Below are 14015 nucleotides of genomic sequence, written 5' to 3' on the forward strand. Positions count from 1 at the left end.
CTCGCTATATTTACAGTATAAACTAGCGACAATCATCCTACCGAACTCCCCATCTATCGCTACACATATACCTAGTTGTGAAGAATCCACAACTACGCAATCATAGCGTGGATTATTCACAACTATTGCGGCGTTAGCTCTAAGGTCGGTGAAGACCCTAAAACCCCCAGGAAGACCCCGAACCACACCATTGGTGGCGTAGGGCTCCTGGAGTAGAGCAATACCGCACCCACCCTCTACCATACAACCCCCCAACTCACACATTACGGCATAAGAGCCCTGACAGTTGAGCTGGATAATACCCCCCATCAGTGTCTGGCGAGGGCGCGCTCAACAATGCCACAGTAGATAGGGCAGACAGCTGACATCATCAGATGCCCAGCTGGCCTACCCTTAAACTCACAGTTGCGACAATGCGGAGCATTGACGCAACCGGCAGCTTTGTGGCCTTCTTGACCGCACCTCCGGCAGACATCTGACCTAGCCCTACACTCAGCCACCCTATGATCAAATCCCATACACCGGAAGCATCCAGCGACGGGGCTGTCCGGCCGCACCCTGAAAGAAAACCACTTAATGTAGCACCGACCTGCCTCCAAGAGGGCGGACATCAATTTGTCCGTACCCTCAAGGACAACATTGGTGCTACCATCAGCGGCCACCTTCCAGGGACGACTGACCATCCTCACATCAGTCCTCTGGGATGCCGGGCTGAAATCCTGGAGGTTCAGCCGGAGTAGTTCCTCCATGAATTCTTCATGGGGGATCTCCGTATGGACCCCCTGGACCACCACCCGACGACCCAACTTCCGGTTGACAGAGACGTCCAACCCCACCTCCCCGAATTTCTTGTTACTCGCCACTCTCTCCCTCTCAAGGACGGAGGGAGTGCGAATAACCGCCCCACCACCCTTGATAGGCCTAACCTCGTGGACCCTCACTCCAAGTGAGGGGCCCACCTCCTTCACCACCTTCTGAATAACTTCCTTAGAGGAAGTTGCGGGCCCCTTACTCCTGACCACAACCGACCAGGTCTCCACAGGCTTCGGCGTCACCGGTGCAATTGCCTCAAGCACAGGTGCTGGAGGCGCAGGCATCGGTGCCGACGGAGCCGGCATTAACCTGCTCGGCGCCGAAGAGGAGGATCTCCCACAACTCCCCCTAAGGGCATCTACCTGACCGCGAAGATGGGCATTCTCGGTTATCACCGTCATTAGGAGCGCCTCATACTTTGAGGCAAGCTCCAACAGCCCCTTCGCAGTCCCTACCTCAAAATTCTTCGACTCGAAAACGAGCTCGTTGAGCTCCCCCGTAATTCGTTTTGCAGCCGCGACATGGCTGACTGCCCCACCCCCAACAACAACTGCCCCCCGCGAGCACTCCCGCTTTTTTGCGGCCTCTTTGGCACGCCCGGAACCCGATTCTTTGCCAACCGTCTTTGACGGTTGGGCAACCGTTTTCGCAGTGGTGGCCACGCTGGCCTTTCCACCACGACTTCCCTCGCCTTCCCCCTCACGCGCTACCGCCTTCTCGGTGGAGGCCACGATGGCACTCCCGCTCCCTCCCGCATTTCCCCCAACGTTACGCGGCGACCCCGCACGCGTAACCGCCTTCTCAGCGGAGGCCACGTTGGCACTCCCGCCACAACTCCCGCTCCCTCCCTCGCTTACGTCGTCTTTACGCGGCGACCCCAACCGCGCCTTGCTCCTCGGTGGAGACCTTACCACTCCCGTCGCTCCCGCTACTTCGCTCTCGCCGCCCGACGTGGAGTCATCCACGACAGTTGAAGCGGCGGATTCTCCGCTTCCAGCGAGGGCCTTCGTCCTCCTCTTCCGTCCTGGAGGCATCCTGCTTCCCGACTAACCCTCAGTCGAAACTGATCCGCTGGCGTACCACTAGCGTAGAAGGCTCACGGACAAAACAGATACTGGAGCAGCCGCTCTCCAGATACGTACGTCTGAACGCGCTGAAAAGTGCGACCCACGCAAAGGCCCGCTCAATAGCAGCGACCACCCAAACGGTCGATTAAAGCATTAATGGACATTAATGATGGCAGCGCTTCGTTGATGTGTAATTGATATTAGTGGGCCTTAGCGCAAGGGTAGAGAAGCGCCGTGTATTTATAAATACAACGAGGGTTTTATATGCTACCTTCATAATGCCTAACTTGTTGGTGTGTTGAAGTTTGAGCGTGCTTTAGAGAAGCGGAAGTGAAATCATTTCATTGACTGACCTAGTTCCAATTATAGATATTAATGTTTATAACAAACCAATGGTAATATATTTTTTAGTTTTTATTTTTTTATTGTAAAAATGGATATATCAATATACAAGTTTATATACAGAGATCGCTATCTTAATACGCCCATGAATTTCAAAAAATAAATAATAATTATACAGTAGCATCGAAAATACTTAAAAATAAATACTTAATAAACAGTGAATTAAAGAGAATTAAAAAGTGCAAAGTTTTTGTGTGAATTTAAATTAAAAATAGAATAGTAAAATTTGAAAGAAAAGTCGAATTCATTTGAATTCTAGCAATAATGGGGGACGCAGAGGCGGTAAGTTGTGAAACGTTATTTAAATTAGTCAATAATATGTACAGTAACATATGTATGTATGTGCGTTTACTAAAGGACATACTAAGTTTTCAAAGTTTTTACTGAAACTGTTACAAATACTATTGAGAATATGTGAATTAGTTCAATATTTCACTCCAATATTTCACTAAACGCGATATACTTGTAGTCACTCAGTTGTTGAGATATCGAACTGAAATCTAGCACACCTCCTTATCCCCTTAAGAAACTGCTGATTTTTCAGAATCGCGTTTAACGGATCACGATAGCATATATATATATATCGAAAGATCTTTTTATATCCCTTTATTCAATAAGAAATGCATCTGCATAGTCTTGGAACGATTGTAAGTGAATATTCTGACCCTAAACTTTTGTAAAACTCATGTAGTCAGAGAAAAGTATTCTTTATCTATAGATCTAAGCGATCTTCTGAAAAAATAAATCCTAAAAATTACAAATCACAGTTAAAATGGGTTTAGAAAGGTACAGATTTATGAATTAGCGATAATTAAGCTATAAAACTCAGTGGAGGTCGGAGTATCTCTAACCTCTAATAAGTTGAACTATGTACCAATTAGGATAAATTTCATGGTTATTAAATATTTAACTGAATTGGATCTAAATAATCGTATTATGTTTTTATGTTATAACACAAATAGTGGCTTGGCTAAAAATATGAAACAGTTCATAACATTTTTAGTCCTTAACTACTATATATTACATAAAGGGTGATAAAAAAGTACCCGGTAATAGTTAATAAAACAATAAAAAAATTTAATTATTCATCACTATTTATTTTGGCGCAATCAAATAAATCCCCACCATATGTAGCATAAGCATTTATGCCAACGATTTTTTCAGTCCTCAAAACACTTTTCATAAGCACTTTTTGGAATGGTTTTCAGCTCCTTCAGCGAATTGTGTTTGATTTCGTTCCATTCCGATGATTGTTTACTTGTTTCCATGTCAAACTAATGAACTATTTAAACCCATGTCTTATGACTTGAAGAGTTTTTGTTGGATTTGAACAAATTATGGTGCATAAGATAGAACACACTGAATTTTTTTGAATTTTTATTTCGTTATATTAATTGCTTCTTCATCTGTACACTGGAAAGGAAAGAGTCAGATGAAATATAAAATTGTGTTATATGGGAAGTTGACATATTTATAGTCCGATTTCGCGCTGTGAGATAAGAATGTGTGAAGAATGCCACGTACCAAATTTGATTGAAATCAGTCGAGCAGGTGCTGAGAAATGTAATTTTTGCTAAATGTGAGCGGCGCCACGTCCATGGTCCAATATTTACATCAGTCCATTAGAGGGCTGGGTCACACCCACTTTTTCAAAATTTTCAGGGCACAGGTGCCCATAGTCATTGCGACCCCATGTGCCAAATCAGAATTCTATATCTTATTCTAGTGCTTAGTTATGGAACTGTATAAGTTTTCGGGTAATGTCCTTTTGTGGGCGTGGCAGTGGTCCGATTATACCCATCTTAAAACTGCGATTTACTTTTTTGAAAAAGAACATGTGTAGTTTCATCATCATATCCTAATTTTTACTTAAGGCACAGCTTGCACGAACAGACAGACAGTCACTCGATTTCAATTCGTCACGTCATCCTGATCATTTATATATAGTATATGCATTAGGGTGTTGTTTTTTTTAACTACATATTAATTTTTTTCAGTCCCGTCGCGAAATTTCTTTGGAAATACCCTAAAACAAGTTCTCTGAAAATTTTAGCCCTTAATATTAACGTTAAGAACTGGACCTAGGCCTGCAAAAGTTGTCCATAGAAAATACACTACAATTGTGAGTTTTTATCTTTAAATTCCTACAGATCAGAGGTAGTTTATAGCATCGCTATGACTTTAGACGCATATTTCTCAGAATTGTTCACTCTACAAAAGTGCCCAGTGCAACAAAGTCGAGGCGAGGTAGTACGGAACTCTAATCCCGATTTTTACAAAAAATTCGCATTTTTTTGTATTTATCTCGTAAATGACAGGAGCTATAGAAAAAATGTAGATCACAAATTTGTTGGAAATTTTATTTGCTATAAGGTTTCGAGATAAAAATCGCTATCTTTAATACTTCTCGAGATATTCGGCTTTTGAAGTAAGGTTTGTAGAATTTTTATAGATGGTATGTAAAAAAAAATCAATGAAAATAGACCTAAACTGATGAAGTAATTCAAAGCACAATTCAGAAAATTTTTGGTTTCATGATAGAAACACTCACATATCTATGTTCAACTCATTCCTTAAGGGATCGTATCAGTGTGACCCTCCCAAAAATCACTGTCGCTATCGCGCCATAGAGAGTTTTCTTTTTTTTATTTAAAATTAGGTTCATGTAGAAAATCCAAATATCAAAACATGTGTCATTGAAATTTCTATACTCGTAACTACATAACAAATTATCCGATAGCTGTGCAATTTACAGACGTGTCTGTTGAAGGTTTACTTTAACCACACAACACGTGCCTTCAATTTGAGTGCCTTCCACACATATATACGGCACTTTCAGTTAGCCTGATAAGATCAGAAGATAGCAATCATAATTGTAATCGATTTACAATTACATCTAATAATGAGTTTTCACGCCTTTGCTGCTTCTTTACTGCTTTTATTAGCAATAAGAAGACACAGAGAACACAGAGCAATAGTTCTTTGCAATATGTAACATTCTGCGGTTGTCAGTTCCGTAATACACAAAGGTGACATGTATTGAAGCCTGTATCGAAGCTTTCCACCGTTTCGCCATATTCCGCAGAGCTTTTAACCCTTTTTTGTCGCTTGATTTGTATACAGATTTGTGTCACCGCCATGCAAATTTTGTGCACAAGAATTTGTTATTCAAATGAGGCCGTAAAATTGTACGAAAATAAAAATCGTACTTTCGATATTCATTGTAATAATGACCTTGTTGCAGCCGACGTTGATTTATGGTGGCATAGGGTTAAGAAACACAACAGGCAATGTTGTTACAAAATCATTTTGCAGGACTTGCTCGGTTGTAATGCAAATATATTCTAATTTTTTATTGAGCAATACATTGAAAATGCAACAAATAAGAATATTTTGGTATACATTTCCGTGTGTATGTGTGTGTGTTGTTAGGTAGGAATATAAAAGTCAACATTTGTTGAATCAATAAGCGATTTGTAGTCATTCGTTCAGCTCTGATTACAAGCGCAATTCATTATTCAGGTCAAATCTCCCACTCTTCACCAAAATGTCACTGGATGAAACACGAAATACGATACCATTAAAATATAAACAAATTCGGTTAAATCGTGCGACAAATGCCAGTAGACAGCCAAGCAAGATTTACATATTTATAACAAGCTCAACATACTCTATATAACTACCTACAGCTATGAAGAGTGGGGCACTATGTAGCTTGACATGCCTAAACAACGGAACTGTTATGCGCTTTCGTAGCTTAGAAACATAAAGTTGAGGTTTCCCGAGATTTTATTATACCTTTTGTCCTTCGCACATACAAACATATGTTCAGAGCATTTATTTATATATATTTATCTCGTAAACCTAACGAACACAAATTGAAATCATGTAGATGCGACCACCCATAAGTGGACCACGGCCACCGTTCCCCGGCGGTGGCATGCCGCCACGTCCGATGGCTGCGCCACCACGCGCTCCCATGAATATGCCTGGAGCACCCGGTGGACCGCCGCCCAGAGCAATGCCACCACCATTGCGTAATACAGACAGCAGAGGAAATCTGTTGATGGGCCCTGGACCGGGTGGCCAACGTCTACCACCACCACCATTACAAAATATACAAATGCGTCCGCCGAGCGGTAATGGCGGGCCGATGAGTCCACCTGGACAAGGTCAACCACGACCGCCCGGCGCATATCCATGGTCCGGCGGAGCACCAGGACAACAAATGCCTACCGGTCGTCCACCAAATCCCTATCCGGGCAATCCACCCACACGCCCGCCATTTGCACGTCCACCTGGCGCACAACAACCACCGCCACGTCCGCCTTACCAACAACACGCACAGCCGCAGTCACAGCCGTCGCAGCAACCGCAACAACAGCAACAGCAGCCATACCAGCAATCACCCACACAACAACAACCATCACCACGTCCGCCCTCAGCCGGTTCAAACAATAATGAAGATGACGATGATGTGGTCATGGGTCAGGCGATAACACCACGTAAAACGCCGAATCTGAACGAAGATCCAATGGGTCCAGCGCTGTCGGAAGATAGAGTGGACACGCTCAAAGATACCTACGGCATGGGCGAGACACTTGCACCCATAGCCGAGGTGAATGCGAATGGTGTGAAAAAATTGTCGAGCATACAGGAAATGCTCAGCGGTGGCGCGGAGAACGAAAAGCAACAAAGAGACGGTGTACACAGTAAGAATTTGAAATATTGCTAAGGCGTTAGTTAAAATTAATTTTATAAATTGCCCATACATCATAAATTAAGCACGTATAAATAGAAGCGCTTACCTTTCGAGACGTTGTTGTGCAAGTATTGGGGCATCTTCTTATTTGCTTTTATTTTCTCCTCTCACTCTTTCAATTAAATACTAATAAAACCATTTCGTTGCAGAGGGCGACAATGACAGCGGTGTTGATGAGTCTACTCAAGAGAAGGTGAGTGCATTTACGAGCATAAAAGCGTTTCCGTTATTTTATATTTCGACGTGCATATGTATGTATTTATGTATCCGGGATGTTTCGAAACACCAAATACTTTTTTGGCGAATTTCAGACAAATTGACCAAACAGCAATTAAACGATTATTATATATAAGCAGATTAGGTCTAACCCAGTAAGCATTTTTCTATATTAAACCTCGAGTCAGAAATATTCATATAATTCCGAACTTTAAAGTTGTAGATATTTGGTGATGTTCTTTTGTTAGCTATAACAAAATATATATATATATATACATGCTCTACGTAAGTGGTAAATGTTTTTTTTTTCGATGAGTTTTCTTACTTTTTCTACCAATCAAAAATTCTCTCAAAGTCCATCAAAAGGAGTGTGTTTCAGTAGCATCAGAGATTCATACTATTGTAAGATTTGTATGAATATTTGTTACGCAAGATCAGTGTCAAAATTTTGCAAAACCAAAAGACCACCTTATGGGCCAGACTTGACACCATGAGGAATAATTTTGCTGCGGAAGCTTGTGAAAATTGACTCTCTCCAATATTTGTCAATAGGACCCTCGCTACGAAAGTGGCATTATGAAATACCTTCAAAATGCCACCAAAGAGTATGCGTAATTGAACAAAACGGTTCAGATTTGACTTAAATCGACTTGACTTAAACTATGCCTTGCCCTAGGCAAAGGCACACTGAAATTCTCCACTGCTTAGATTGCATTTCTTCCAACCTACATAACGGCATCACATAACTTTCCTTCGCGGCTTACACACATGCGACGTATTAGTGAACGGGCGAAGAAGTTGGAGGAGGGGTGCAGTGAGCATGTTAACGGAGACATCGAAGTTGATAGGGACAGTACGTGGAGTTTTCTGTCGTGAGCTTTCCATCAACTCTTGTTTTAGATCATCAAACCACTATAGCGCATTCCTGTGTTGGACCATTAGAACTCAAGTGAACAACCAGAATTTGTGCAACTGGGCGATCATTCTCGCACGGATTGAACCGTATGAGGTCATCCGAACTACTGGCTCTTAGCAAAGTCAATCTCGTCACAATTATACACAGGTGTTCTGGCTGGGCACTGCGCAGTAAGTTTACACGCGATTAGTATTCTGTCGAACGCTCTTTGCCAAAGCTGAAAAAAGGAAATCGAGGTGGTCTTGTCACTTTTTCCTCGATTGCTCAGCTGTTGATGGACTGAGACTGCAATACCGAAGTTAAAAGGATCGATATTTGCTGCCTTAATAAGTTTATTGTAAGCACAAAACGGTTCGCCGATCGTTAAATAGCTGATGATCTATCTTTTAGGAGTTTTAGGGTAACACAATAGACAAAGATGAGGGTGATCCTTTTTGAGATCGCCTACTTTTTTATAGAAAAAATACAGACATTTCAAATTTAAGGAGGAATGTTTATTATCATTCGAAAGAACATTCTTTGGCAACAAAATGTTTTGAAGATCTCTTTCAAATGTTGGCCGTAACTACATCTGAGATGGTCCATCCGTTGATTCCAATTTTCGATTATTAGTTCGACTGGTAACTGACGAAAGACACGCCTGATGTTTTGCTCATCACAGAAAAAGGTCTCACGGTGTGATATCCCACGATTTTCGTGGCCAATCGACCGGCCAAAAACGTGAAATTTGCTTCCATTTTTGCATAAACTGTATTCGATACGCTTTAAATTTAAGATCTCGGCGTAAAATTAACCGAGTCGTTTCATACGTCAATCTGAGTTGCCGCGAACGGCGCCGAATTGACTCTGCACAGTCTTCGAGTACGCTCTTGACGCTCTTGAACTTGACAAGGCTATTAAAACAAGTACCTATTTGGATCAGCCGTTAATATACATAGAGGAACTTATTCCCAGTAGCACCTTATCTTATTAAACCAGATTTCTAACATAAACCAAGCTTTAAGAAATGTTGAAGATCGTAAAGTTCAGTCGCCTTCAAAATTTAAGTTTTCTGTTAATTGCTTACTGGGTAACTTCACTAAGGAAACGCAAACGATTTTCAATTAATTTCTTTGCCTTTTTAAACACAACCTTAAAAGGTAAGCGGAATAATCATGAAAATGTGACATATATGTTCATATATATAATTGAGACAACGAAATGAAAGAAAAGCGATTGAGATACCCAACTACAAACACACACAGCACATATCATACTAGCGGCCCACACATACACGCATCCGTCCTAAGGCCAGACGCACGAAAGTTATGCTCATCTATACGTTTGTACAAATGTACTATAGGTGGCTGTGGTGAACAACGGTGATTCTTGAATGATGTTGCTCAACGCTGAAATGGCGCCACGCTTCAATAGCTCACCCGCCCACATGCGACACATACCAAAAACCAACGGAGCTGTAACACACGCGCACAAGTAGATATGTCTGGTTGACCTGCCTTCATTGAGGTGGCTGCCTCGCTGCTTTGGCCTGAGAAACGGTAGTTGAAAAATTTCCTCCATTCCATTCTAAAACTCAGTGTCGAACGAGCGATCTCAGCGCTATAACTAAACAGTTATTTTTGCAAACCAATTTTTAACTGCTGTGCAGTAATAAAATATTAATAAATTTATTTTGCATTTTATTGTGCGCTATTGTGCCCTAACAATATTATTGAAGGCTTATCGACATACCGTTAAAGGGCAACGCCAGAACAGGTGTGTAAATTTCAACAGCTGTTCATGGTGATACGAACTGTCGTCGCGATAACTGTTTGTCTGTTTGCAACGAGAGCGGGAGAGAGAGAGAGGAGGCAGGCAGCTTGTAACGGTTTTTACCTTGCCAATGACACGACAAGGATGTTTGCGTTGTGTGCGAGCAACTTGAGTTTGGAGTCAAGAAACTTTTCGCTGAACTAAATAAAAGTATAGTAAAACTAACGGCAAAGAATCACTTGGTAGAAACAAAAATAAAAAGCGAAGACGGAGAAAAAAACTCGCATAAAAAAAACAAGTAATCAAACAAGTCGACATAAGCCATGAAGGATAATTCGAAACAAATGTTTATTGATGAGTAGAGAATGTAACGGCACATCGTTAATGGACGCGGTGAGGGGCACCAACGTAGCTGTGCGCGAAACTATCATCCTCGTGAGGCGCGCGAAGGGTGTGGGCTTATTATTTATGTTTTTCGCATTTTTGCTACAGTTTTTGCTGTTGTTGTGCTGTGTATATTTATACGTTTTTCTTCTGTTTTGCATGATATTTTATTTAACTGTCTTTTGCACCAAAAAAATAAGAAAAAACCAAAAGTGGTACACTTTGCGTCGAGTTGAATCGATAAAACAATGTGGAATTCCTGCAAAATCACATTCGTCCTTTGAAGTCATAATGCTCGATTTAGTCGAAATGTCGAAGTGTACACAAGCGGTGTAGCAAAATAAGTTGAATAAATCTGCTTAGCGCACGATAAAAACTGCATTTAATAAAAATATATATATTTTAGCGAATTTTCGTGGAATTTCGCGGAATTTGAAATGCGCGAGAAAATGCATTTGGTGATTACAGCCGATTCGAGTTTTGTAGTTGTAGAACGGGGTTTGCGCATCGAACTGGAAATATCACGCAAACAAATTTATATATATTTACTTATATATATGAAGAGACGACGGATTTATGCACTCCAAGCGCTTCGAAAACTTGTAATTTTCTACTTTTTTCTTTTCGTTTAATTTTTAGGAACGCAACGGCCCAGGTTCGCCCAGCTCTCCGGCTAAGACACCGACGTCTACCACTTCAAAGGGCGAGAAGACAGGCGCTTCACGTCCGCCGAGCGCAACACCATCGAACAAATCGTCCAAATCACGTTCGACATCACGAAATCGCTTGTCATTGAAGACTCCCGAACCGGAGCCAGTTAAAAAAGGTGAGCGAAAGCTTTTCAACTATTTATTTTTTTATGTGCAAAGTAAATTTTCTGAAATGGTGTGCAGACAAGGTAGTACATTAATTATAGATCTCTTACTGAGTGCTTTCACAGAACCTCATTAGAAAGGTTAAGAAGCTTTCATTCAAAGTTTACGAACCTGTCGTCTATATCACTCATGAACTGTAGTCTACAAATTCCTGTTATATTATGTATATATATACTTATATATATATTTATACAGATATATGCTATAGTGGTCCGAACTGAAGTATTTGTTCAGACCTTGTAGCTTTGACTTAGACCATAACAACAGTTTAAAGTAATTTTGCAACTGTGATGTTGAAGACTGTTTCTTGGTAATTTTGGGTTACTAAAATCGAGAATGATAGCAAAATTTTCTTACACGTAGGATTTTTTGTGGTATAGTTAAGGTGGATGTAGGGGTCAAACCTTCACCACTGATAAAAATGACAAAAATAGCTGGATGTATTAGAAAACTCGGCAATAACGCGTAAGTGGTGTCTACGCCAATAAAAAATAATAGAAAATGTTTAAACTCAAATTCGTAATCAGGACTCCTCAAAGACCCCACAGACCTCTTAGCACATTAGTCGCATATTTTTCCTTCAGATTTTTTAAGTAATGTAAGTTATGCCGAATTTCATAGAGATATTCTTGTTCAATGTTTTTATACAAAGTCTTGATTTTGAACATATTGTGTACCAGATATATCATAGAGTGATGTCGGTCCGATTTCGGTTATTCCGATACGAGCAGCTACGTGGGGGAAAATATGTCGAGCGAACATGGTTAAATGATATGACTAAAAATTATATAATAAACTTCTACTTTAGACCCATGAACTCTATAGTTCGCTCTAGAGATCAAGCTTGCCTTCTTTTACCAGACAAAAGTAAAAGAGAGCATAACACCAATTTCAAACTTTCTTTAAACAATTTCTTATATACCCATGGTATATTAAGTTTGCCATGAAGTGGAGTCGAAGATCCAGCTCTTTCAGCTAATTTGGTTATATCTCTTCGATTGACTGAAAACGAGTTCCAAGGAGCGGCAATTTCAGTTTAGGAAACACAGAGCCAAGTCTGGTGAATACATTGGTTGATCGATGGTATTCATTGCGACTATGGCTTTTAATTCGGTCGAAATCGTATTCTTTTTGAAAAAAGTTCAGGTTTATCGGGACGAGTCGAGCAAGAACCCAAAATATTCACTAAAATCATTTCAACGAACTCACGAGAAATATCGAGGTCTCTTGTCATCTCTCTGCCTGACGAGTTTCGAACACCATATTCTTCACTTTTCTAATATTTTGGTCAGTTGAAGAAGTCGAAGGACGTCCAGAAGGAGGCATATCTTCAACGATCTCTCGACCGTCTTTGAATTTCCGTAAGCCTTTTCCAACATTCGCAACGGATCCGCACACCAAATTTGGTTAGAAATACAAGATTTGAGACAAATTCTTTCTCACACAGCTTATTCTCCCCTCTATTATTCATCTGTCAGAACCTTGAGATATCGGACCACTATACCTATATACTATAGCTGCTATAAAAACTGGCCGATCAAAAGCAAGTTCTTAAATGATCTCTAGTGTATCATAGCTTGCAATCGAAGTAAAGCTTTTTACTTGTTCTTGAAATATATTTACAAATCTTATAAAACATAATTAATAAGAAAACTATTCAAAAATTTATTTTTCCACAGTACCAATGAATAAAATACAAGTCGGTCACGCTCCTTCACCCAATCTCAAAGCCGTGCGTTCCAAAATTGGCTCGCTGGATAATGCTGGCTACAAACCAGGCGGTGGGAATGTCAAAATCGAGAGCAAGAAGATCGAAATAAAAGCCGCGCCCAGAATTGAGGCGAAAAATGACAAGTACACGCCACGTGGCGGTGAAAAGAAGGTAAGATGCAGAGATCTAATATAAAAGCATACATATAGTTATAAATAATAAAATCAAGTAAGCGATTTAGCAACAAGTAGGTGAAAGAAGATTTTGCAATTTTTTTAAGTCTTCTAAAAATCTATTTTTTTTATACATTTAAGTTGAAAAGACACGAAAATTTATTTCTAATTGTAGTTTAGCGAATTGCAACTTTTGTGTCTTCAATATACTTGTAGTTTTGAATACACTTAAAAAAAATCACCGATTTACACATTTACTTATATATATAGTATATATATAGTATACGTATGATTTCAACTATTGGCTTGAGAATTCTCACCTTTTAAGAATTGTAGTCTCTTTTTTCTTTTATCATTCATCTTATATACATTTACTACTCGCATAAACATACATACATACAATGTTGTGGTGAAGTAATTTCACACTTGATTGATTTACCGATTAGCGCTTTATGATTTGAGACACCATTGAACATATGTTGTACTTTAACGGTCGATTAGTTTGCGGCGCTCGATATAAAAAAGATTGTCTACAGATATAGTATGTAAGAGAATTGGAAAAGCTTACATAAAAATTCTTTGAAGAATTTTTTTTTCTTGAAATCATATATCGTTGATGAGCTTAAGCTCAACTTTCTATACTCTAATACTCCCTCATAGCCTTATATATGTATTTAGCAGTTTTAAACCATACAAAAATGCCACTTTATACTTTAATTTGTAATATTATGGGCAACACAGATCATTTCGACAAAGCTACAGTGGAACGCCAAGTCGAAAATTGGCTCCTTGGAGAATGCCAATCATAAGCCGGGTGGTGGCGATAAGAAGATCGAAACAATTAAAACGGACTTCAAAGACAAAGCCAAACCGAAAGTCGGTTCGAAGGATAATGTTAAGCACGCTCCGGGCGGTGGTGATATTAAGGTAAGGTGTTCGCAACA

General features: G+C 40.2%; 1 protein-coding gene across 21 annotated transcripts in view; it reads left to right on the forward strand.

The window, feature by feature from the left end:
• Positions 1–2435: 2435 nt before the first annotated feature.
• The window catches only part of LOC105233740 (microtubule-associated protein tau), a 32460-nt gene continuing 20880 nt past the window's right edge, over positions 2436–14015 (forward strand). For 20 of the 21 annotated variants that reach the window (XR_007421860.1, XR_007421859.1, XR_007421861.1 and 17 more), the window contains exons 1-6: positions 2436–2564; positions 6175–6994; positions 7194–7237; positions 10952–11138; positions 12867–13069; positions 13813–13998. Coding sequence is in view for 15 of the 21 variants with exons in the window: in XM_049449752.1 (XP_049305709.1) it covers positions 2547–2564; positions 6175–6994; positions 7194–7237; positions 10952–11138; positions 12867–13069; positions 13813–13998 (1458 nt within the window). In the remaining 6 variants the exon portion in view is untranslated. The remainder of the gene's footprint in view (positions 2565–6174; positions 6995–7193; positions 7238–10951; positions 11139–12866; positions 13070–13812; positions 13999–14015) is intronic. The other variant, XM_049449753.1, reaches the window with a different exon arrangement.

Source organism: Bactrocera dorsalis, chromosome 2 (genome assembly GCF_023373825.1).
Source record: "Bactrocera dorsalis isolate Fly_Bdor chromosome 2, ASM2337382v1, whole genome shotgun sequence".
NCBI classification, from domain to species: Eukaryota; Metazoa; Arthropoda; class Insecta; order Diptera; family Tephritidae; genus Bactrocera; species Bactrocera dorsalis.